General features: G+C 40.8%; 1 protein-coding gene and 1 pseudogene across 1 annotated transcript in view; one reads left to right on the top strand and one right to left on the bottom strand.

Annotated features, from left to right (window-relative positions):
- Adgre1 (adhesion G protein-coupled receptor E1) overlaps positions 1-27,128 on the bottom strand; it is a 90,481-nt gene that overhangs the window by 11,396 nt on the left and 51,957 nt on the right. Inside the window, exons 12-18 of the mRNA XM_028762569.1 lie at positions 26,772-26,949; positions 17,689-17,808; positions 13,671-13,855; positions 12,604-12,774; positions 11,032-11,226; positions 8,968-9,203; positions 4,975-5,041 (exon numbers count right to left, since the gene is read on the bottom strand). Coding sequence (XP_028618402.1) covers positions 4,975-5,041; positions 8,968-9,203; positions 11,032-11,226; positions 12,604-12,774; positions 13,671-13,855; positions 17,689-17,808; positions 26,772-26,949 — 1,152 coding nt within the window. The remainder of the gene's footprint in view (positions 1-4,974; positions 5,042-8,967; positions 9,204-11,031; positions 11,227-12,603; positions 12,775-13,670; positions 13,856-17,688; positions 17,809-26,771; positions 26,950-27,128) is intronic.
- Positions 14,230-14,685, top strand: LOC114617073 (annotated as a pseudogene).

Raw genomic sequence — 27,128 nt, 5'->3', positions numbered from 1 at the left:
TAGTTCCTAACAATGTCAGGAGTTATGCCCAGAAAGTCTCAACATGACTGAAGAAACATAGGGTGGACAAAAGCAATAGCAATAGACATGTCAGAGTGGATAAAGGAAAGACCATGAGGCTTCAACCCTACACAAAGAATAACAGACAACCCAGGATTGCTATGAATGGCAATGCATTATATCACAACAACAAGGAAGAAAACTAAGGCAATAGGACTCACATAAACCATGAACCTAGGTTTTTTTTTTAAAAAGATATTTGTAAACTTTTTATTCTTTTGGGAGGTATATTTTATTTATTTACATTTCAGATGTTATCCCCTTTCCCCATTCCCCCCATAAACTCTCTATTCTATCCTTCCTCCTCCTCCTTTTTGCTTTTATACTGTTTTAATTACATGCAAGTATTAAGATCAGTTCTAGGTTGAGGAACTAGCAATACAATAGGTGCAAATAGTCAAGGAACAAGCAAGACAATAAACACAAATAGCCAAAAAAAAAAAAAAACAAACAAGGAAGGCAAAAAACAAAATCCCATAATCATCATTTCTAAGGGCTTATCAGGTTGACCAAAATATCTGAGCCTATTTCCCTGTCCTACCCCAAAGTCATTTTCATGCCTGAAGCCTACTTCTTTGTTCTAGCCTAGGATTTTGATTCCTGCCTGAAATTACTTCTTTGTTCTAGCCTAATGTCAGATTCCTGACTGAAGCCCATTTCCTTGTCCTTGGCCAATGTCAGATTCCTGCCAGGAAGCTCTCCACGTCTCCCCTTTTTATTTCATAAGCAAGACTGAGCCTCTCTTAGGTTGTTCTGACAAGAATGCCTTTCTTACCCATCGTGGAATATACATTATCAAAAGCAATACACTCTGTCTTAGGTTGGTAAGGCTCTGTGCAGAATCTTACCCATCCTTGGCTTGCCAGCCTCTTAAATTAATAACTCTGTTTGGAGGTCCATTTTCAGTTTTAAGTCATGTACTTTGGCTGCCAACATGTTGATGTTGTTAAAGACAAGCTTTCACATGATGGGCAGGAATAAAAGTATTCCCAGGATAACTAGGGCTAGCATGATCAAGCTATATATGCCATTCTTGAAGTTTGACCAAAATAGAAATACTGACCTCAGCCCATGGGTAATTTTATCAGCATTATATGCTGCATCAATGCTCAGCAAAGCATCATTTTTTAAATTCATAAACTCACTATGTAAAGCTAAAACATTCAAAGAGGTGTTAGAATTATGCCAAATACCCTGCAAATGTCTTTAAACTTTTTCCTAACTATAATGACTATCATTGTAAATTTTAGAAACAACACAATTCCATTGGTATCTGGCATGACACTCAAAATGGCTCCTTACTCTTAAACTCTGAACCGCCTTCCAATAATTTGAATAGGATAAAGAGCATCAATCCAATGTTCCAAACTATGTGGGTAATGTTGACATATCGACATCTGGGGTCATATCATCTTTAATGTGGGATGTACAGTGCTCCCTTCTGGTAGTTTGCTGAACAACTTCTTGGACACTGTGTATTAGATGCCAGTGTTATCCTCTTTCCTTGTTGTGAGAACAAAAAAATATATTTTTGCATCAGTCCCCTGAAAGGCAAAATTGCCCCAGTGGAAAGCCTATGATAAAATTTTCAGGAAAAAAATAGTTTTGAAAATTTGAAAGTAAGTGAAATAAACATTTCAGCTTCCTCCATGCTGGCTAACATTCATAGTTCTGGAAGGCTCTGTACTAGGCAGGAGAGAACTGCCACCAACAGTCTAACCTCTCTGGACCCTGTGTAAAATTAATAAAATATCAACCTGCCAGGCAAGATATGTCTCCTGGCACAATAGTGGCATGACTATTTTTGGAAGTAACCAACTACTTCCTGGTTGGATTTGAATTCCACTGCATATAAAGGATATGAAAAATATAAAAATATTCTAAATTTTTTAAAAGACATAAACATTTCAATATTATTTTTATCCCCATCATTTCTCAAACCTAGTATGTATTGAGGAACAATCAATGTCAGGCATTGTGCTAATTATATTAATTACAAACTCTGTTTTCCAACACCCCTCAATGACAAGGCTGGAATTATGAGGGAGAAGAAATCCTTTGATACAGTAAGCATGTAGGTGGTGGGGGACACTAGGAGATATAACAAGGCCAGGAGAAGTATAATGCTTGTTTAGCCATCTCTAAGCAGAAACAATCTTTCCTACAGTCAAGACTTAGGAAATAAACAACTCACAAATCTCAGGAATCTCCTTAAACTTACAGGATTTACAAGACCACTCCCTAGGTTATAAAAATAGTAATGACTCCTGAAAAGAGAGATTCTCCAGCCTGCTAAATGCCTGATTTATGGAAGGATGTCTGGGAATCCTTTCATGAATTGTACCCCAGCTTGGCATGTCCCTCAGTTGATTATTCCTGAAACATTCATGCCTTCAGCTTTCTAATGATGCAGCTGCCTTCAAGCCATCTATGCTCAGGGTTACACCAACTCATGCTACTGTGTGTAATCCCAGTAAGTTCAATGGTCTGACAAACTAATCTGTGGTAGAATCATTACTTTGGTGCATCCTGGGTGCCCTATCTGAGGTAAGTAGAAATTTGTTCACATTTCCCCAGGAAAGGCCATACCACCAGCAAGCAGACAGTTAGGTTTAAGAGATGACAACCATTTTACTGGCTAATTTTATGTTTTATGTCAGCTTGACACAGGCTAGAGTCATCTGAGCAAAGGGAGCCTCCTGAGAAAATGCCTCTATAAAATCAGGCTGTAGGCAAGCCTTTAGGGCATTTTCTTAGTGATTGATGGGTGAGAGTCTAGCCCATTGTGGGTGGGGCCACCCCTGGGCATATGGTCCTGGGTGCCATAAGAAAACAGACTGAACAAGCCATGAAGAATAAACCAGAAAGCAAAACTCCTCCGTGTCCTCTACATCAGCTCTTGCCTCCAGTTTCCTGTACTGCTTGAGTTCCTGTCCTCACTGTTTTTGATGATGAAATCTTATATAGAATTTTGAGTGAAATAAATCCTTTCCTCCACAAGGTGCTTTTGATGATGATGTTTCATCCAATAATAGTAATCTTAACTAAGACAATCATCTTGAGGACATGAGAGAAACCATGGATTTATTAAGGTATTATTGGATAGAGAAATTTTGAGGAAAGCATGAAGAGGAGGGACAATGATAGTGAACAGAAGTGTGTCAGGGTCAATTTTAGCTTTAAGGAATATCATTCTCAAAACTAGCCACTACCAACTGTCAAAATACAGATTCACAACTAATTTTTTAATATCATAAAAAACAACAGATTCACAAATACACCACAATTATAAAACCATAATATGAAAATCATCAGGGGTATCTGACCAATTGATATTGTAATGCAAGGTTGTCACACATAATTTCATTGTGCTTCATTCACAGATATCCTGGAGCACATGCAGTCCACAGACTACATATTGTACACTCCTGACAGTGTCTGAATCCCTGGGGTAACAGTTATTCCTTAAATAAAGGGAATGCTTTTGGTTCCATATAAGGGAAGAAGACACCACATAAATCTAAGACGGCATTGTTGATAAAATGGTGATCAAAAATCCTAACAAAGAGGAGAAAATAAGTAATTTTTTCTATCTAAGCATTGGATCTTACTGAAGAATAGGGGCTGAGGTGAGAAATCAAGATGACAGACAGTTAAGGGAGGTACTGTTCCCACAGCAGGTGGTCCTTGAATGTATAACAAATCTAGCTAAGCAAGAGTCCTTGCCTGGGGCTGAAATTCCTGTTTACAATCTTACCCTGATTTCCTACAGTGATAGACTATGACCTTGACTTTGTTAGGATTTCTACTGCAGCTATGAAACATCATGATCAAATACCAAGTTAAGAAGGAAAGGGTTTATTTGGCTTATATTTCCATATTACTGTTCATCATTGAAGGAAGTCAGGACAGGACCTCAAACAAGGCAAGAACCTGGAGGCCAGAGGTAATGAATGCAGAGGCCATGGAGGAGGGTTGATTACTGGCTTGCTCCCCATAGCTTGCCCAATCTGCTTTCTTATAGATTCTAGGACTTCTATCCCAAGGATGACACCACACACAGTGGCCCTCTCCCATTTATCACAAATTAAGAAAATGCCCTACAGCTGGATCTTATGGAAGCATTTTCTCAATTGGTGTTTCTTCCATTCTGTTGACTCTAGCTGTGTCAAGTTGATGTAAAACTAGTCAGGATAAGTCTGTAAACTGAAATAAATCCCTCTCTTCCCTGATATGCTTTCGGTTATGGAATCTTATTGCAACAATGTAATTAATTTTTTTTTTTTTTTACTTTCTCTTCCATTCATCATCAAGACCTGGAAGAAACTGACAGATGTAACTGTGGGCTTTTCCACTCACACCTGAGTTCCTGAAATAATGGCTATGAGACTTACTGTATATGAATAAACCTTTGTCTAGTTCCTGCTAGCTTGTAACTCAATTATCCCATTTAAACTAGTCTAAGTTCCGCCACATGTTTAGTTACCTTTCCTCAGTTTCATATGTCTGTCTCCTCAGAGTTCGTGGCAAATCTCTCCCCATGCCTGACCCTATCCAAGAGTTTCTATCACCCTATCAGACTCCCACCTATTATACTCTGCCTCAGCAATAAGTCATCACCTTTTTATTGACAAGTGATGCTTCCATACAGTACACAAGATATTCTTTCTACGGACAAATCTATTTCCCATTAAATTCAAAGCATTAATAAGAAAAGTTGTTGTCCCTTATACACATTTTGCACTTGATCATCAATAATAATTGACAGAGAAATCACATCCTAACTCAGAAACCTCAAGAACAAAGAAACATAAGAAAGAGTTCTGAGATTAACAAGCGTCACAGTGTAATGACATTTTCTAATTTGACCAAGGAAAGGTCATCAAAATGTTCTTGAACAAATGTTTTCCCTACCATGATGATCATGCAGACTGGTCCCAGGAAACTCCAGATAAACCCTGTCTCTGTGTCCAGCCAGCAGCTGTAAAGGAAAATACAGGAGGCAAGTTTGTTTGTCTCAGTACATGGCCTTGTAGTATAGTACACTTGTGCATCCTCAATACTGCAGACTGACATTCATTCAAAAATGCTGATTGTGGGGTGGGTGGGTAGGTAGGTGCCAGTGTGATATGAGCCAAGATGGACCCTAGACAACTACTCATAAGACCTTTGCCTAGAATGGAGTTCAGGGTAATCATCAGTTCAGACCTTTCTACCTCCATGTAATCCTCTACTAGTACACGAACATCAACTCCAGCATTCCCTCCAATAGGAACTCATGATCCGTCATCCTTGACTAAGGAACATATTAGGGTCTTACAATCCTTCTACTCCCTCCTCCTCAGTATTCCCTGAGCCTTAGGTGAAGGAATGTTTTGTAGCTCTATCAGTTGGGACAGAGACCCTCAACTCTGTAGTTTGATTGTAGATTTTTTTTGGTGGTATCTGCTGCAAAGAGAATTTCTTTGAGGAATAAAGACTACATCTATTTTTGAAGATAAGGACAAATATTTGGAATATGGTTAGAAATTAAGCTAATTTAGTAAAGTATGGGTTATCAGCTCTCCTCCAAGATCTATGACTTCACTAGCCCTGTAGTGGGTTAGGTTTCTAGTACTAGGAATGATTTACCTTTTATTGACCTGGTCTTTCTTTTTTACTTTTTATTGATTCCTTGTGAATTTCAAATCATGTATCACCCTCATCTCCCCATCTCCTCTACACTTACAACTTCACCCCCAAAGGAAAACAAACAAGCAAAAATAAATAAATAAATAAATAAATATTTTATATATCTTTCTGACAAGTCTATAAACTATCAAAAATTATATATAAAATTCTATTTGTATCAAATATAATATTAAAACCAAAGACAATAAAGTTATAAACAAATAAATTGGATTTTAAAAAAAACATCAAAGATAAAGGTCATCAACTGATTAAAGTAGTAACTTAATGGGAGAAAATACAATAAATATAAATATATATACATATATATATATATATATGTATATGTATATATATATATATGTATATATATATATGTTCCTCAAGAGACTCTAAGTATCTTATAAGCCAAGGCTATGTATTCTTTCTTCTGTATTCTGGACACTTGACAAAGAAAAATACCACAAGTACCAAAAAAAAAAAAACAAAACCGACAATTTTCAAAATGTCTGAAACCAGAAAAAAAAATACGCAAATAGGAAAAAAAGTAGGGGAAAAAGGACCAAACTAGAGGCATCACACATCACATTACATGACTTCAATCAAAAGTGCATGGCACTGGTATAACTAATACATAAAACAAAAATTAAAAGGCCACAAAAGAGATTGTATAGCCCAAAAAGAAATCCACCTATATTTGTCAGACTACTTTTTTTGGTGGGGGGAGGAAAGTGTTTATTCAGTTTATGCTTCCACATCACAGTTCATCATCAAAGGAAGCAAGATAGAGACTCAAACAGGACAGGAACCTGGAGGCAGGAGCTGATGCAGAGGCCATGAAGGAGCGCTGCTTACTGACTTGCTCCTCATGGCTTGCTCAGCCTGGTTATAAAAAAATATTTTTAAAAACCTTGTCATGGTTAGAAATTATGCTACAGTGTGTCACACTTTTTTGTATAAATTTTTGCCCAAACAGCCTTTTGTGCAAATATGCATTGCAGTGAGTCATTGGTCTGTTTTGAGGCCTCTGGCTTCTGCTATGCTATCAATACTGGATCATGATTGGACCCCTCTCTGATATCCTGAAGTTACCCTTGTGTTTTGGAGATCATGTATCTTTGGTTCTGGAGAAACAGCCCCTTCATGCACTCCAGCATTTCATAGATGGGACAGATGTTGGGGCTGGACAACTCAAAGTCCTGGATCTGGGCCTGGGTGGTAGCTGAGTTGGTGGTTCTCTCATGCTCACACCACCTAGGCAGCATTCCAGCACTGCCCAGTGAGGGGTGGGACCAGCTTACCAGAGTACAGCAGCTGGCAAAGGGCAGAGCCAGCTCTCCTGCTCTTATCCCCTCAGGGCTGGATCTCCTTTGCTCACACCACCAGGCCCAGTTCTATTATCCTACCCAGAGGAGGTGCAGAGCCCTCATTGAGTGTGTCTTAAGTCCAATTAAAGAGCTGTTGGTTACCATCAAGGCATGCATACCAATGCTGTACCTGTAGGGTTATCAAGGCATACATCATTGTTGTGGTTCAGAGGCTTCATGTGGGAGAAAGGCTACAAAATCTCACCTCTACACAAAGAATTGCAGGCAAAACTACAGAATACTGATAGTAAAAGAAATAGTCTTCCCTGGGGAAGAGCATAACAATTGATCCTCCAATACCAAATGATCAGCTAAGGAAGCATATGTACAAGTAGCATTATACAGATTGAGCAGATTTTATTTATGCATTTAGGAAAACAGTCAAATTAGCTCAACTAGATACTCTCTTCCTGGAATAATACACTCTGACAGTTGTATGTTCTCCGTATAGTAAACAATTTGATGGTCCTGATAACAATATAACTATAGAGACCTACTCCTTACCAGGGCAGAGGAAGAGTTGAGCATTGCTAAAATGTTGTAAAATACTGTTAAACCAGTATTTTATGTTAATGATAAACTCCAATTTCAAGGACACATTTTCATATTTTCTTTAAGTAAGATAATAATGCTGGATCCAGGGCAAGTTGACTATCTACCTGCCAGCTATTGCATCCTTCCTTGGCACTCCAGTTGCAAAGGACTATCAGCTAAGCACCTGCCCTCGTGCTAACCCAGCTAGCTACCTTGAGTACACCACAAGTCCCCACTTCTCCCTGAGGATTTATAGACAGCTAATAGTTGCTAGGAGAGAGGGGCAATTTTCTTTACTTACCCACAATCCTGTAAATAAACTCTCACCCATACTCTATAAGTAACCACAATTAAACTCACTAGATAACACCAACAATGTCATGAAAGTAGAAGGGGTTCATTGGGAAGATGGAAATCAGCAGGCTCAGTTGCCCATTGTCTAAATTAAGTTAATTGATGTACACAGAACCATTCCCTAGGTAGGGGGGTTCCTAAACTGTAGAAAATGGAGCTGAGTGCATTTCTCTCTTCTTTTAACTGTGGCTGCCATGTGACCAGACATTTGAAGTTCCTGTCTTGACTCCCCACAATGATGAACTGTAACCTAGAACTGCAAACTGAACTAGAACCCCCTTCTCTCCTGTATTGCCTTTTGTCAAAGTAGTTTATCAGAACAACAGATATGAAACTCGAATGCCTCCAATCTGAGTACTTTGAGACATAAATCACTGAATTCTACATCCTGGAGCTAGCATTGGCATTGAATACTTAAAGGCCTATGGTTTCCACCGTAGAAACGTCTTCTTGCCTATATACATGATCAATCAGGGTTGAATCACTTGGTGATATCACTTCTGCAATCACTGTTCTTAGTGGCCACATAGGTATTCTGTAGTTTGAATGTTGTGACAGTCAGTGCTTGTTAACTCAATACATACTAAAGTCTCCTGGGAAGAGGGAACCTCTATTGAGGAACCACCTCCATAAAATTGGCCTGTAGGCATATCTTTGGGTTATTTCTTTAAATGTTTGTTGATGCAAGAGGCCCTAGACAACTGTAGGCAACACCATTCCTAGGCTGGTGGGCCTGGGCCTTACATTAAAACTCGATAAACATGACCATAAGTGGGATGGTCCCCACCTCCAGGTCCCTGCTTGAGTCCCTTCTCTGACTTTTCTGCCACAATATACATATTCCTTCAACATGTGTTTAAAATAAAACCTTCCTCCCTTAATTTTATTATTATTAAGTATTTTGTCATGGCATTGATCAGGCAGCTAGTACAGTTATCATGAAGTTTGGTAACAAGATCTTCATAGAGAAGAAAATGACTCTCACCGGTTATGCATCCCATAGCCCCATGGCTGTACAGTAGCAGAGATCATGACCACCAAGACTGGGAGCCCATAGGCAAAGCCACAGAGGTGCAGCATCTTGATGTTGCGAGAGCTGAAATAATTCACCACCTTCAGGTTTCTCACCATCAAGAAGAGCATCACTGCCTCCACCAGCATCCAGAAGAAGCAGGCAAGGAAAAGATAGTGTAGGAATCCCGCAATGATGGCACAAACTGTCTGCAGGGAAGAAGTCTGCATGTCAGGATCCTCCATGCAGGTAGAAGGTTGAAGTACAAAAGCAAGGGAGGAATGGCTTCTACTGGGGTTTCTCAAACAATACAGCCTGTTTTCCAGTAAGCATAATGTAGCTGCCCCTTCACCATCTATGAGTAGTGAGTATCTTGTCCAGGTAGCCATGGCAACTAGACAGAGAAATGTCTGTGGTCACAGTAATGGATCTCATCAAGGAAGGGAGAGAACGGCACCTAGGACTCCAAGTGTACTTCCTCCTGGTTTCACATAGCTGAGGGTAACCCTAGAAAAAGTTAGAGTACATAAGCAATGGGAGCTTAAGGAGAATGGGGATTCCATGATACAGCTTCCATGAAATTATCATCCATAATGCAGTGTAGCTCTGCAGTGATGCAACTACTTGGGAGCCTCCCACACTCTTATACGTGACCGTGTACTCTATAAGTAAGCCCACTATCACATTCATTCACCAACTAGACTCGTATGAAGTCTTCTCAATCTGTCATCAGTCAGTAAAGTGTTTGCCCACTCCATGCCCCACAGGTAAGATAATTCATCCCAGGATCCTTGTAAAAGCCAGCCAAGAAAATGTGCATCTGTAGGCCTGACAGTATGGAGAAGGGATGGAGACTGCCTGTGGGGGTCACTATCTAGCCAACCTAGACCAATTGGTGATTTCCCGACCAATGAGAGATTCTGTCTCAAAAACACAAGGTCAGGCCAATGAGATGGCTCAGCTGATCAATGAACTTGCTTGATCACATGAAAGGAGAGAACAGATTCCTGCTAGTTGTGTCGTATGCATTCCATGACATGTGCATATATTCACACATGTGCACACATGTTCAAACACTCACACATAATGTGTGTGTGTGTGTGTGTGTGTGTGTGTGTGTGTGTGTGTGTGTGTTGAAGCAGGGGTGGTAAGATACCTCTAATGTTAAACCACTTGTAACGGAAGTGTGAGGACTGGATTCCTCCCAAAGTATGGGTTCCCAGAACCCACATAAGTGCTAAGTGGGCACAGGGGCTCACCTGTAATTCCAGCCCTGGAAGGAAGCCTGTTAGTGAGACTAAGCATGTTGGCCAGCCCTGGTTTGACTGAAACACTTCACCACAATGAGACATGTGGAGGAGTGATTGAAGATAATTCCTTACATTGGTCCTCCATATGCACACAACACACTTGTGTTCAAACACATGCAAATACACACACACACATACACACGCATACCACATACTCAAGAATAATGAGGAAACAAAACAATGGAAGGGGCCAAAATACTTCATAAAACGTTTAAGGAGCTGATTTTAGACTAACACCTGTCAATCCTGTGAGAACTTGATTGTGTTGGTTAGTTTCTTGTCAACATGACACAAACTAAAGTCAAGAGGGAACCTTGACTGGGGAATTGCCTTACTAAGATTGACCTTTAGGTAAGAGTGTGGAACACTGAGATGGGAGGGCCCAGCTCATCATGGGCAACACCATACATGGGCTGGTAGTCCTATGTTGTATAAGGAAGCAGGCTAAGTAGGTCAAGAGGAGAAAGCCAGCAAGCAGCATTCCTCATAAGTCCCTACTTTAGTCCTTGCCTTGGTGGATTGTGACATGAAAGTGTAGGCTAAAAGAATCTCTTTCTTGCCCGAGTTGCTTTTAGTCATATTGTTTATCACAGCAAAAGAAAGAAAACTAGGACACTATCAGGGGATGCTATGAAAAGGCCCTGGGAGAGGGAACTAGATAGTGATGAGCAAAAAAACATGGGCAGATGGTGCAGCTGGATAAGAGCACAGCCCAAGGGTCACAAACCTGGTTGTCAGTCTTGTCTATACCGGTGAGGAAGAGAATCTTGGCCAAGAAGAGACACACACAAAGGTGCAGATGCATGTAGGTGTTATGGTTCTGAACAGCACGGCACAACACGAAGGTGGCCATGGTCAAGGCAAGACATACCAGGGAGATGACTGTACCCACATGGCTGATGATATACAAGGAGAATTCCATCTATCAGGAAGGAGAAAAATTGTTGGTTTCACAATAGAACTAAAATTCCCCCTCAGCACCAGAAAAGAAAAGATAACACCTTACCCAGACCTCCTGAAAGTCTCAGGACTTCTGTCCGCTGGACTCAGAATGCTATGAATGTTATCCATGATACTCTGAGAAATCTGATTGCATCCCTGAGTATTCACACACAACCCCCAATGTTTTCTTGATCCTCCATACTAGAGAGGACATCTACAAACTACTGTTCCCAGAATCCCTTGTCATAGAGTATGTAATACACCCTCTTGAGTGTAGTATAGATTCTTCATGGAATATATATACAGACATTTTTGAAGGCAGGAAAAAAAAGGAAACTACCAGCCATCTGTTGGTCAGATGAGCTGTGACTAAATTGCTCCAGGCCTAAGAATAGAACACAAATGACACCACTAGTCACTAACTACACGATGAGGCATGCCACTGAGCATCAATCTTCTGTCCCGTAAAATTTGAAATTGACCAATAAAAAGTTAGCTTCAAGCAAAAATGTCCTAGATCATTTAACTGCTCATTAAATGAGACCTGTAAAATATAATGGGTATGTTTGATTATAGTCTGTGACAGTTAATTTTGTTGGTCAACTTAGTTAAATCAGAAGCTGGGCACACCTTTGAGAAATGTTATTGATCAGGTTATTTAAAGTGAGAAGAACCAGCCTATATTTGGGTAGAAGCCTAGACAAAAAAGGTCTAAAGGAAAAGCTTTACTTTTTGCCTCATTACCTTCACATCTGGCGCGTCTATCTGTTCTTATATTGTAGCTGCTACAATACTCCTTGGCTGATACCAGAATCCAGATTCATCAGGTTTCCAATGTGGACAGAAATCCATGGTGCTCCAGAAATCCTCTAGACTGTTAGTGCCAGAGTGAGGCTGCTGAGATATCCAGCTCCTTATATTGATCATTTACTGGGTTCTCAGCCACTCTATATATTGATCATTTACTGGGTTCTCAGCCACTCTATATATTGATCATTTACTGGGTTCTCTGCCACTCTAATGTGAAGGCAACCATTGTTGGAATGCACACATCATATTATGCAAGCCAGTCTAATAAAATCTCTCTAACAAGTGTTTGTACTTTTAGTCTTATTCCTCTTAGAAAGCCTGAATAATTTGGGATTGTTATGTCTGACTTTGTACTTCAGTGTCATAGCTTTCTAACCACATAATGGATTCCTTAATCATGGAGGTGTGGCACATATTCCTCTCCCTCTATGGTTACCTTCTACAATACTTAAGACCATAAGGAGACACAAAAGATGTTCTGCCAATCACCTCCGCAAGGCTTCAGGCAAGATACTCAGGGAAACATGAATGAGCTACTAATACTCACTGTAAGCTCCCCAGAAGCCATGATGATAGCCAAGTTTGCCATCCGGTTACAGCTGCAGACTGTGTGTGTCTCAGATGCTTCCATGATCTCACAGCCCGAGGGTGTCCACCTCCCATTCTCTACATCAGTGTTCCAGGAGACACAAATAGGCCTCTCAGACTTCTGCTTTGGCTGAAAGATCAGAAGCCCCAGTCTCCTGTGAACTTCACACTGGAATTGATTCAATGTTACCAGACTTGAGATCCATCCGGGACTAGAAACTCAGAAAATGGAAAAACTGACTGTATTTCGGTCTGTAGTGGTGCTTGATCTGGTGTTTGACTACTGTTATTGCTTCAGGAAAACTTCTTTAAGAGCTAAGAAGATAGCTTAGCAGACAAAAAGTTCTTGCTGTATATGTATGGGAAGCTGTTCAAATACCCAACACAAACATTTAAATCCTAGCCTTGGAAGGAAGTAAGAGTTTACATGACTTGCTGACCAGACAGCCTGGCTGAATCAACAAACCCTTGGTTCTGTGACAGAGCTGGTCTTAAAAATTAAGGACGAAAGGTAGATAGCTCAGTGGTTAGCAGCACTTGCTACTCTCCTGGAAGAGCTGAGTTTGGTTCCCAGTATCCTTATTAAATGGTGGCTCACAACCACATGTAACTCCAGCTTCATCAAATCTGATGCATCTGGACTCCATGGCACATGCACTTGCATGTATATACCCACTGGAAAACATACACATAATTATAAATAATAAAAACAAATCTTTAAAAAATAAAATGAGAGCAATAAAGACACCTAACATTGATCATTAGCTACCATATACACACTTGCACAAATCCATACACACAAGCATGAACACTTGTTGCATTATAGGTTGTAGTATGTCACTACTAAGGAAACTTAGAAAAGGGCACAGAGCATCTCTCTTAGTAAAGGAAAAATGGAAATGCATTTCTTGCACCCAAATCTGTGATCATTTGAAAACAAAACAATCAATTGTTTTTTAAATAGGTTAGAGCATCTTGGGTAGCGAGACTGACTCCTCTAGACATCTCAGAAGACAACACACAAACCTGGATGTGCTGGAGGGTATAGACAATAGGCTTGGAGAAGTCCTCCTTCTTCTCCCCAGTTACAATGCCACCAACAACACGGGAATTCATCCTCAGCTTCCAGAAGGCCTGACCATCTTCAAAGAAGTGTTCATTTAAAACTGATTCCATGTGTGCAAAGGAGACAAAAGCCACTCCTGGGTTCCCTGCATGTCCCCAAAATAAAAACAAAGAGGGAAAGAACTGTTTGTTCCATAGATACTATAGATGGCATACGTGCACACAGGAAATATGGATACACACAGCAACATGTGCACATACATGTAACACATGTGAAATGTACATACACAGACTCTCCCTAATCTACTCTAAGGACTTAAATAACCAAGAATTTCTAGAACAGCTAAGGCAGGTTTGGAAGACCACGGAAAGAGGAGACATGGAAAAGGAAAGAAACCCCACCCAAACTCCAGGCTACTGTTCCTACTCTCTGAGAGTCAAGAAAACTCAACAGGTCTAATACACCAAACACTACTTTCTGACAGTAGGGACCAGGGTAGCCAATGGCCTGTGGAGCAACATGCCTAAGTTTTATTGTGACTATTGTGATATGTATTTTACCCACGATTCTCTGTCTGTGAGGAAGACACACTACAATGGTCAGAAACACAAAGAGAATGTGAAAGACTATTACCAGAAATGGATGGAAGAGCAGGCCCAGAGCCTGACTGACAAAACAATGGCTGCATTTCAACAAGGAAAGATCCCTCTGGTTCCGTTCTCTGCTCCTCTACCTGCAGAGACCATGATCCCACCTCCCCCCAGTCTCCTGAGTCCTCCTCGGCCTGGCATGATGCCTACATCCCATATGAGAAGCCCTCCCATGATGCCAATTATGGGCCCTCCTCCTCCTCCTGGGATGATGCCTGTGGGACCAGCTCCTGGGATGAGACCACCCATGGGAGGCCACATGCCCATGTTGCCTGGGCCTCCAAAGATGAGACCTCCTGCCTGCCCTATGATAGCACCCACATGACCTGGCATGACACAGCCAAACAGATGAGAGCAGAAGGGCTCTTTATCATTTAGTATTTCTTGTTGTGTTTCACCAGGGGATCTTGGTGCTGAGCCTGGGTGTTTACTAGATACATGACAAGGAAACTTCCCTTCCTAACAGATAGACTACTTTTGGAGGGAGAAGTGATACAAAACAAGTAAAGTTTTTCACTTATACTGTGAAATTTGAAAATAAAATCATCAGCTGTTCTAGTTAAAATTAAAACAAAAAATACACAAAACACCTATGGAGATGTGTTTCCTGGAGCCCTCAAAGAGGGCACTAGGAATATCAACAGAGCTGTGCTGACTTAGGGGCAGAAAGTTCACACTTTCACCCACCTGTGTTCCTCACTCATTCCTGATATAAACACTAAAGCTTGTGAAACCTCCATATGATTTCATATACAAGGGGAGTCATTTCTGAGAAGTGAGGAAAACAGACCTCGTAATGTTTCTCAAGTTTTAAAGTGAGCTTAAGCTTTAGCTTGGCATCAGCTGTAAACCTTCTGATAGGGATGGGAGCTTAGTGGAGCGCTGGCCTGGTATGTGTGAGGGTTCACGCTTGCTGCCTAGTGTCATACAAAACAAATTGTACATAAATGACACCAATAAGCAATGTAACTTAGAAGCCACAGAATCACATACACAGCCATTGTATTATACCTGGCACTGGAGAGATGGCTCAGAAGAGGAAAGTGTCACCAACCCTGAAGACCTGAGTTTTATACAGTCCCCACACAGTAAAGGGAACCAAACTGACTCCTGAAAGTTGTCTTGTAACTGCCATTAGTGTACCTTGGTATGCGTGTGTGCATACATGCACATGTTCATGTATGTTCGTACACACACACACATAAAAAATAGATAGCTGATAGATAGATAGATAGATAGATAGATAGATAGATAGATAGATGATAGATAGATAGATAGATAGATAGATAGATAGATAGATGTAAAGATACCTAAACTCTCTCTCTCTCTCTCTCTCTCTCTCTCTCTCACACACACACACACACACACACACACACACATATCTCTCTCTCTCACACACACAAACATACACACACACATATATCTCTCACACACACACACACTTAACAAACTCCCTAGTATTTAAAACTTGTCAGAGCAGGAATTCAAGCAGTTAGTCACATCACATCTACAGTCAAGAACAAAGAGAGATTGTGCATCTTTGCCTCCTTGCTCCCTCACTACTCAGCTTGCTTCCTCTATTCACACAGTCCAGAGAATGGTGCCACCCACAGTGGACCAGGTCTTCCCATACCTACTTTCTCTATCTTGTAGGTCCTGGGAATTGAACTCAGGTGATCAGGCTTGGTGACAGGTGCCTTTATCCACTAAGCTCTGCATTTGTTTTCTCTTTTCTCTCTTCTCTAATTTTTACTCATTAATTTCTATGTGTGTATTTTTAAACAGAAATTGCTGTATCTGTCCCATGGTGTGAAAGTGTTTGAGGTGGGAAAGAGAAGCCAAAATTTCATCCACGAGAAGCTCAGCCAAGAGGAGAAACCTGGGTCAGGAACTCCAGCTGCCAACCTCAACATCCATAGTCAGTTCCTCCCCAATGTTGTGAGCATTTACTTTGTTGATGTGATTTTTAGGTGTTGCTATTTCTTCTTTGACTTGAAAGCCTCAACTGAGGAGACACCACTATTTCCGGGACATTCTTGATTGAGAAACTCAGTTGCTTGCTTCAGTGGGGTAGCCCCACTTGATTTCTGCTGGGTCTTTTGAGCACCTGATCTGATGTTTGATGTCTGTCTATCCATCTATCTATCTATATCTATCTATCTATCTATCTATCTATCTATCTACCTTTCTATCTGCTATTTATTTGTTTTCTTTCCATTGTTATGTTCTAATCCTAGATATGAAAATATCAATCTAGTAACACATGAAAGATAGAAAAACTCAAGTTAACATGGCTAATCCAAAAAGCACAAATTCCACAATGATGGATGCCAAAAAGGGTGAAGTAGATGAAATCCCAAACAAAGAATGTAAAAGAATGAGAATATCAATGCTCAGCTCTAAATGGGACATTGATATCACCTTCCTTCCCTCAAAACTCAGGGATCAACCTGACTGAGGGGAGTAGATTGTAGAATCCAGAAGGAATGACCATCCACAGAAAAGCACCACATTTCAAACATGATGGAGTTGTTATACATGGACTCTCTCAGCAGCTATGACTGCATGCATAAAACCAAGCTAGACCCAAATCCCAACATGGATGGAGAGGGGCTTATGAACTCTCACTCCTAGCTGAAATGCTGTTGACAATTAATGGCTACTGGAGAGCTGTTGTCTTCAGGGATATGTTCCCCCTGAGAAGATACCCATCTCCAGTAGATGGACCCTTGCACCCACAGGAAGCACAAAGTGAATTCAATGAGTTTAAAAAACACACAGTTGAGATGGAAAACTGGTGAGAGAGGGGGAAGAAATTAGAGAGGAAAAAGAGATGGAAATGTTTTATCAAAATACACTGTATGCTTACATAAAATTCTCAAACAATAAAATAAATTAATAAAATTAAATTAAAACAATAACAAAAATCAAAGAGGACATAGATAAACTCAATGAATCTGAAGAAGGTTCAAATAAATACCTAGATAAAATAAAAAAGGCAACCTGGTCACAAAAGTCACGCTTGCTAAAGAGATTAGAAATAGTAACAGCATCACACTGAAATTGCAAAAATGATATGCTCAATAAATCAAATTTTAGAACCCAATGGAAAGCCTTACAATAGAATGAGCCAGGTGGATGGATCATCATAACTCAAGACAGTCACACATAGCTGGTAGATACACCCCGCTGGTGACAGACCATGAACTTTTAATGTTCAACATTCCCAGCAGGTAAAAAAACTCTCTGTCATCAGTTCTCTACCACCCATAACTGCCTTGAAACGATCAGCAAACCCAGTGGGCTGACTGTCAAGGTGGCTCCATACCTGTAGATAGTGATTCTTCGATTATGAAACAGTCAACATTCATCTTGTCCCCTCTGGCTTTCAAGTTAATGGACACATTCTCCTCATTGCATTCTTCATTGATGACTTTGCTTTCAATGTCTGAAAGTAAGGGGGGGTGTTTTTGGTAAGACACACAGAAAGTATATGTACATTGAATTTAGTTTCTGTCCAAGAAACCAAGAAGCCAAGTAACAAGGATGACTCAAGGGCACGTGAATCTCACTGTGAAGGAAGAATAAAATAGACATCATGAGTAGACAGGGGAAGGGAAGGATGGGAGCAGAAGAGATGAGGTGGAGGGAGGACAGAGTGGGGAGAACTGGGAGAGAAAACTGGAATGAAGAGGTCATCTCTTGGATGAGCTAGAAACCTAGTGCAATGGGAACTCCCAGAAATCTGTGAGGGTGGGACTTCCAGCAATGGGGGAAAAGCCTGAATCATCTATCTCTTATAACCAGACAAGACCTCCATTGGAGGGACTGGGATCCCAACTCAGCCACGAAACCTTTGGCCTACAAGTTGTCCTACCTAGAAGATATGCTAGGGTAAAGATGGCACCAACTATTGATGGTCCAGCTTGAGACTCATGCCATGAGAAAGAACCCACCCCTGACACTGCCTGGAAGGCCAGAAACCAGATGTTAGATAGCCCAGAGACCTAGAAGAGAACCAAACACAACTGGCAAAAAAAAAAAAAGTCAATAAAATGATTCGTGTTTGATCCACTGGGTCCTGTCAGCTGATATACAGCCTCACCTTTGCTCAAAGGCAACCTTCTCAACTCATCACTGTCCCACAAACCAAGATATCTCTGGAGATGCCCTGACAGATACACCAAGGAGGATGCTTTACCAGTCTCCCAGGTTCTTTCAATGTATTCACAATTCACCACTACACCACCCTGGTAATGGTCCCTGACCATACTACATAAAACAACTTTGTTCTCCATAACCTTCTTAGTCTGTAGGATTTTTGCTGATAACAATGTTTGTATCACATACATCAGAATCCTAAATTCCCAAAGCTGATAAAGTGCTATGTATATTCATATGCCTTAGATAGCTTGGTCAGAACAGCAATTAGAAAAGAACTTCCAGTGTTCATGAGATTGACAGACACAAGGACTATTAACAAGAGTGAGAATTACAGCCCTTGTGCCCTGTGCCTGGTTCTTTTGGCTGGAGCAGGTACCTAGTTGATCTGCTCCTGTGGAGACACCTTATCCTGAGCCATCCTAGAGGAGCCACTACACTCAAAGAAGTAGGTAAGAACCCTCACCCACTACCTTATGCCCAGAGTTACAACTGGGAGCCAGGGGCACTCAGGTCCCATTCAACAACTCAAACCCCACCTCTCCAGAATACCACTTCCCTTCCACCCATCACCTGGTCCTTTTGGCTGGGGCAGACCCCAAGCTGGACTGCTCCTGTGGAGACACCGTATCCTGAGCCATCCTAGAGGAGCTGCTGCACACAGAGGAGCGGACAATGTACCCTGAGCCATTCTAGAGGAATCACTCCACTCAGACCAGTGAACACCTAGCTGGTCTGCTCCTGTGAAGACACCATATCTTGAACCATTCTAGAGGAACCACTCCACTCAGACCAGTGAACACCTAGCTGGTCTGCTCCTGTGAAGACACCATATCTTGAACCATTCTAGAGGAACCACTGCACTCAGAGCAGCAGGATTTCCAGATCCCAGAGGCAGCCTGAGTCCCAGGAGTTCTTCCACCCAAGAGCTAAGGATCACAAGATCACAGAGACATCTGGACTCTGAGGAGTTCTGACACAATCAAGATAACAGGAAAGACAGACTCCACTCAGACACAGTGAGGGCAGGTAACACTAGAGTTAACCAGAAGGCAAAAGGCAAACACAAGAACACTAGCAACAGAAACCAAAGTTACTTGGAATCATCAGAGCCCAGTTCTCCCACCATAGCAAGCCCTGGACACCCCACCACACAGGAAGAGCAGGATTCAGAACTAAAATCACTTCTCATGATGATGATAGAGAATTTTAAGAAGGACATAAGTAACTCCCTTAAAGAAGTACAGAGAACACAGGTAAACAGGTAGAAACACTTCAAGAGGAAAGACAAAAAATCCCTTAAAGAATTGCAAGAAAACACAACAAAACAGGTGAAGGAATAGAACAAAACCATCCAGGATCTAAAAATGAAAATAGAAACAATAAAGAAATCTTGAAGGGAGACTACCCTGGAGATAGAAAACCTAGGAAAGAGATCAGGAATCGCAGGCACAAGCAACATCAACAGAATACAAGAGATGGAAGAGAGAATCTCATGTGCAGAAGATACCACGGAAAACATTGATACAACTGTCAAAGAAAATGCAAAATGCAAAAAGCTCCTAACCCAAAACATCCAGGAAATGCAGGACACAATGAGAAGACCGAACCTAAGAATAATAGGTATAGATGAAAGTAAAGATTCCCAACTTAAAGGGCCAGTAAATATCTTCAACAAAATTATAGAGGAAAACTTCCCTAACCTAAAGAACGAGATGCCCATAAACATACAAGCCTATAGAACGCCAAACAGACTACACCATGAAAGAAATACCTCCTGTCACATAATAATCAAAACATCAAATGCACGAAACAAAGAAAAAAAATACTAAAAGCAGTAAGGGAAAAAGGTCAAGTAACATATAAAGGCAGACCTATAAGAATTACACCAGACTTCTCACCAGAGACTATAAAAGCCAGAAGAGCTTGGAATGATAACATACAGACCCTAAGAGAACACAAATGTCAGGCAAGACTACTATACCCAGCAAAACTCTCAATCACTGTAGATGGAGAAACAAAGATATTCCATGACAAAACCAAATTCACACAATATCTTCCCACAAACCCAGCACTTCAAAAGATAATTGAAGTAAAATGCCAACACAAGGAGGGAAACTACAACCTAGAAAAAGCAAGGAAGTAATCTTCCAACAACCCCAAAAGAAGATAGCTATACAAACATAATTCTAAATCTAATAACAAAAATAACAGGAAGCCACAATCATTTTACCTTAATATCTTTTAACATCAATGGACTCAATTCTCCAATAAAAAGATGCAGACTATCACACTGGATACACAAACAGGACCTAGAATTTTGCTGCATACAGGAAATGTACCTCAGTGACAAAGACAGACACTACCTCAGAATAAAAGGATGAAAAACAATTTTCCAAGCAAATATTTCCAAGAAACAAGCTGAAGTAGCCATTCTAATATCAAATAAAATCCACTTTCAAACAAAAGTAATCAAAAAAGATAAGGAAGGACACTTCATACTCATCAAGGGAAAAATCTACCAAGGTGAACTCTCAATTCTGAACGTCTATGCTCCAAATGCAAGGGCACCTACATACATAAAAGAAATTTTAATAAAGCTCAAAACACACATTACACCTGACATAATAATAGTGGGGAATTTCAACACCCCACTCTCAGCAATGGACAGATCATGGAAACAGAAACTAAACAGAGACACATTGAAATTAACAGAAGTTATGAACCAAATGGATTTAACAGATATCTATAGAACACTTCATCCTAAAACAAAAGAATATAGCTTTTTCTCAGTACCTCATGGTACCTTCTCCAAAATAGACCATATAATTGGTCACAAAACAGGCCTCTACAGATACAAAAAGATTGAAATAATCCCTTGCATCCTATCAGATCACCATGGACTAAGGCTTGTCTTCAATAATGACAAAACCAATGGAAAACCCACATGCACATGGAAACTGAACATGCTCTACTCAATGATGTCTTGGTCAAGGAAGAAATAAAGAAAGAAATTAAAGACTTTTTAGAAGACCTAATCACAATTCTCTTCAAACTATTCCACAAAATAGAAACGGAAGGAACACTACCAAATTCGTTCTTTGAAGCTACAATTACACTCATACCTAAACCTCACAAAGACCCGACAAAGAAAGAGAACTTCAGACCAATCTCCCTTATGAACATCAATGAAAAATACTCAATAAAATTCTAGCAAACCGAATCCAAGAACACATCAAAGCAATCATCCATCATGATCAAGTAGGCTTTATTCCAGGAATGCAGCGATGGTTGAATATTCGGAAACCCATCAACGTAATCAACTATATAAACAAACTCAAAGAGAAAAACCACATGATATTCTCACTAGATGCTGAGAAAGCATTTAACAAAATTCAGCATCCCTTCATGATAAAGTCTTGGAAAGATCAGGAATTCAAGGCCCCTACCTAAACATAGTAAAAGCAATTTACAGCAAACCAGTAGCCAATATCAAGCTAAATGGAGAGAAACTTGAAGCAATCCCACTAAGATCAGGGACTAGACAAGGCTGCCCACTCCCCCCTACCTATTCAATATAGTACTGGAAGTCCTAGCCAGAGCAATTAGACAACAAAAAGAAGTCAAAGGGATACAAATAGGAAAGGAAGAAGTCAAAATATCACTATTTGCAGATGATATGATAGTATACTTAAGTGACCCCAAAACTTCCACCAGAGAACTCCTAAACCTGATAAACAACTTCATCAAAGTGGCTGGTTATAAAAGCAACTCAAACAAATCAGTACCCTTCCTCTACATGAAAGATAGGCAGACTGAAAAAGAAATTGGGGAAATGACACCCTTCACAGTAGTCACAAATAATATAAAATACCTTGGTGTGAATCTAACCAAGCAAGTGAAAGATCTATATGACAAGAACTTCCAAGCCTCTGAAGAAAGAAATCAAAGAACATCTCAGAAGATGGAAAGATCTCCCATGCTCATGGATTGGCAGGATTAATATAATAAAAATGGCCATCTTGCCAAAAGCAATCTACAGATTCAATGCAATGCAATCCCCATTAAAATCCCAACTCAATTCTTCACAGAGTTAGAAAAGGAAATTCTCAAATTCATATGGAATAACAAAAAACCCAGGATACCTAAAACTATTCTCAACAATAAAAGAACTTCTGGAGGAATCACCATCCCTGACCTCAAGCTGTACTACAGAGCAGTAGTAATTAAAAACTGCATGGTGTTGGTACAGAGAGAGGCAGGAAGATCAATGGAATAGAATTGAAGACCCAGAAATGAACCCACACACCTATGGTCACTTGATCTTTGACAAAGGAGCTAAAACTGTCGAGTAGAAAAAGGACACCATTTTCAACAAATGGTGCTGGTTCAACTGGAGGACAACATTTAGAGGAATGCAAATTGATCCATTCTTATCTCCTTGTACAAAACTCAAGTCTAAATGGATAAAGGACCTCCACATAAAACCAGATACACTGAAACTAATAGAAGAGAAGGTGGGGAAGAACCTTGAATACTTGGGCACAGGGGAAAAGTTCCTGAACAGAACACCAATGGCATATGCTCTAAGATCAAGAATTGACAAATGGGACTTCATAAAATTGCAAAGTTTCTGTAAGGCAAAGGACACTGTCAATAGGACAAAATGACAACCAACAAATTGGGAAAAGATCTTTACCAATCCTACATCTGATATGGGGCTAATATCCAATATATACAAAGAACTCAAGAAATTAGACTCCAGACAATCAAATTACCCTATTAAAAAATGGGGTATAGAGCCTAACAAAGAATTTTCAACTGAGGAAACTCGAAGGCTGAGAAGCAACTAAAGAAATGTTCAGTATCCTTAGTCATTAGGGAAATGCAAATCAAAACAACCCTGAGATTCCATCTCACACCAGTCAGAATGGCTAAGATTAAAAACTCAGGTGATAGTAGATGCTGGCAAGGGTGTGAAGAAAGAGGAACACTTCTCCATTATTGGTGGGACTGCAAGATGGTGCAACCACTTTGGAAAGCAGTCTGGTGGTTCCTCAGAAAACTGGACATAGCATTACCTAAGGATCCAGCTATACCATGCCTGGGCATATACCCAGAAGATGCTCTAACATATAACAAGGACATATGCTCAACTATGTTCATAGCAGCCTTATTTATAATAGCCAGGAGCTAGAAAGAACCCAGATGTCCTTCAACTGAGGAATGGATACAAAAAATATGGTACATTTACACAATGGAGTATTACTCAGCTATTAAAAACAATGAATTCGAGAAATTCTTAGGTAAATGGATGGAACTAGAAATTATCATCCTGAGTGAGGTAAGTCAATCACAAAAGAACACACATGGTATTCACTCACTGATTATTGGATTTTAGCCCAGAACCTTGAAATACCCAAGATTCAACTCATAGGCCACATGAAGGTCATGAAGAACGAAGACCAAGTGGGGGTACTTCGGTCCTTCTTAGAAGGAGTAATAAAATACTCAAGGGAGCAAATATGGAGACAAAGTGAGGGACAGAAGCTGAAAGAGGGACTGTCTGAAGACCATTCCACCTGAGTATCCTTCCCATGTGCAGTCACCAAAGGTAGATGTATATGTGGAAGTCAAGAAGTGCATGCTGACAAGAGTCTGATATAGATGTCTCCTTAGAGGTCTGCAAGAGTCTGACATATTCAGAGGCAGATGCTCACAGCTAGCCATTGAACTGATCATGGGGATCCCAATGGAGGAGTTGGAGTGAAGACTGTAGGAGCTGAAAGGATTTGTGGCCCCATGAGAAGAACAACAATACTAACCAACCAGAGATCCCATGGTCTAAACTACCAGCCTGGGAGCACTTAGGGAGGGATCCATGGCTCCAGCTGTATATGTAAGGGTGGAGGACCCTGCTGGGCATAGGTGGGAGAAGAGATTCTTGGTCTCATGAAGGCTGGACATCCCAGTGGGTGGGAATTTGAAGGTGTAGGGTTGGGAGTGGGGGGATAGGTAGGGACACATCCACAGAGAGGCAGGAAGAGGGGTGAGGGGATAGGGGGTTCCTGGGCAGGGGTGATGGGGTAAGAGGAGAACATCTGAAATGTAAATAAAACATCCAATTTTTAAAATGGAGTACAGAGCTGATCGGAGAATTTTCAACAGAGGAAACTCAAATGGCCAAGAAGTACCTAAAGAAATGTTCAACATCCTTAGTCATCAGAGTAATGCAAACGAAAATGACTCTGAGACTCTACCTTACACCCATCAGAATGTCTAAGATCAAAAACCCAAAGGACAGCATATTCTGGCAAGGTTATGGAGGAAGGGGAACACTCCTCCACTGCTGGTGGAAGTGCAAACTTGTACAACCACTCTTTAAATCAATTTGGTGGTTTCTCAGATGATTAGAAATAGTTCTACCTCAAGATCCAGCTATACCTCTTCTGGGCATATACTCAAAAGATGCTTCACTATCCCATAAGAACACTTGCTGAACTATATTCATAGGCTTTATCATAATAACCAGAAACTGGATTTTTTACCTAGATGTCTCTCAACTGAAGGATGGATACAGAAAATGTAGTATATCTACACAATGGAATACTACTCAGCCATTAAAAACAAGGACATTATGAATTTTGTAGGCAAATGGATGGAGCTAGAAAATATTATCCTGAGTAAGGTAACCCTGATCCAAAAGATATGCATGGAATGTACTCACTTATAAGGTGATATTCGCCATAAAGTACAGGATAACCATGCTCTAATCAACAGACCCATAGAAACCAAATAACAAGTATGGCCCAAGTGAAGATGGTTGAATCTTTCTTAGAAGGAAAACAACACAGATATCAGATGTGGGTGGAAAGAAGGAACTGGGAGAAAGAGGTGGTAGGGATTGCAATGGGGTCGTGGGAGATCATATGTAAGGAGAGTAGGGAAGAGAGAAGGAAGATGATGTGGGGTGGGATAATCTCTAGGATGTGCCAGAGATCTAGGATGAGGAAAGGCTCTAGAAGGTCTATGATGGTGACTCTAGCTGAGACTCCTAGCAGTGGGGGATATAGATCCTGAAACAGCAACTTCCTGTAGCCAGACAGGACTCCCAGTGGAGGGATAAGGACATCAACCCACCCACAAAACTGTCAACCTAAAATTTTTCCTCCCTGCTAGATGTATAGGAACAAAGTTATGACAGAGATTGAGGGAATGGCAAACCACTGACTAGCCCATCTTGAGACCCATCCCATGGGAGAGAGACCACCCCTGACACTATTAATGACTCTTGAGTATGCTTGTAGACAGGAACCTAGCATAACTGTCTCCTGAGAGGCTTCATCTAGCAGCAGATGGAAACAGATGCAGAGACCTACAGCCAAACGTCAGGCAGAGCTCAGGGAGTCTTGTGGAAGAGTAGGAAATAGGATTGAGTGAGTTGGAGGTGTCAAGGGACACCACAAAAAGACTTACAGAGCAAACAAACCTGGGACCATGGGGGCTCGCAGAGACTAAACCATTACCCAGAAAGTACACAGAGTCTGGACCTAGGGCTCCTACACATTTGAAGCAGGTGTGCAGCTTCGTCTTCATGTAGGCCCCCTAACAAATGGAGCAGGGGCTGTCCCTACCTCTGTTGCCTACCACTGGATTCCCTTTCCCTATCTGTATTGCCTGGTTGATCCTCAGTGGGAAAGGATGCATTGCCGAGACTGGGTGTTCCAGGTCTGGATTGTATCCAAGGGGAAGTTCCCCTTCTCTAAGGAGAAGAGGAGGGGGTAATGGGGAAGAAATTTGTAAGTATGGAACTGGGAGGAGAAGAGGGAGGAGGTACAATTAGGATGTAAAGTGAATAAATAAATTAATTAATGGGAAAAATAATGCTCAGTAACTAAGGAAAAGTGCTCTAGAATAATGACCTGGTATAGTCACAAACCTTTTCCTAATGTAAAACCAAAAGGCACAATCCAATTATTACCTCCGATGGGAAAACTAGAAATATCTGAACAAGAAAATGATTATCATATCTTAAATCATATAATAGACAAACTACAAATGTTTGTTTGAATGAATTAATTACACACTTTGTGTTGTGTCTGATCTTAGCCAAGTGATTAATAAGTTGTGTCACTAATATTAAACCTACTTTGTTGTGGATTAGAGGTTTTGGAGGTATGTGGACAGCCATGAGAACCCAGCTACAAGTCACCCCTGAAAATCAGCCTTTCCCTCAAGGGTATGCATTACCCAGGTACTCCGTCTGAATGGTCTGACTGGCATTCCCAGAGGGTGTCAGAAGAGCAGCTAACATGGTGCTTTCCACGGTCTCCAGCAAGATGGTGCCCAGAGTGGATGTCTCCTCCCTACTGAGCTCAAACAATGTGGGTGCTTGCTCCAGCATGCGGGAGACACTGGTAGCTGCACTCTGCAAGGAAAGAAATATTTGATAATGCCCACCCCTTCCACTCCTCCTCTCTCTCTTCTGTTCCTCCTCCTGCTCTCTCTTCTCCTACTATTCCTCCTATCCCCTCTCCCTGTTTGTCTTCCTCAGGCTTCTTCTCTCCGTGCCCCTCTCCTTTCTCCTCTTGCTCTTCCTGCTGCTCC

This window comes from Grammomys surdaster, unplaced genomic scaffold, assembly GCF_004785775.1.
Source record: "Grammomys surdaster isolate TR1022 unplaced genomic scaffold, NIH_TR_1.0 62, whole genome shotgun sequence".
NCBI classification, from domain to species: Eukaryota; Metazoa; Chordata; class Mammalia; order Rodentia; family Muridae; genus Grammomys; species Grammomys surdaster.
This window is presented reverse-complemented; position numbering and strand designations above follow the sequence as displayed.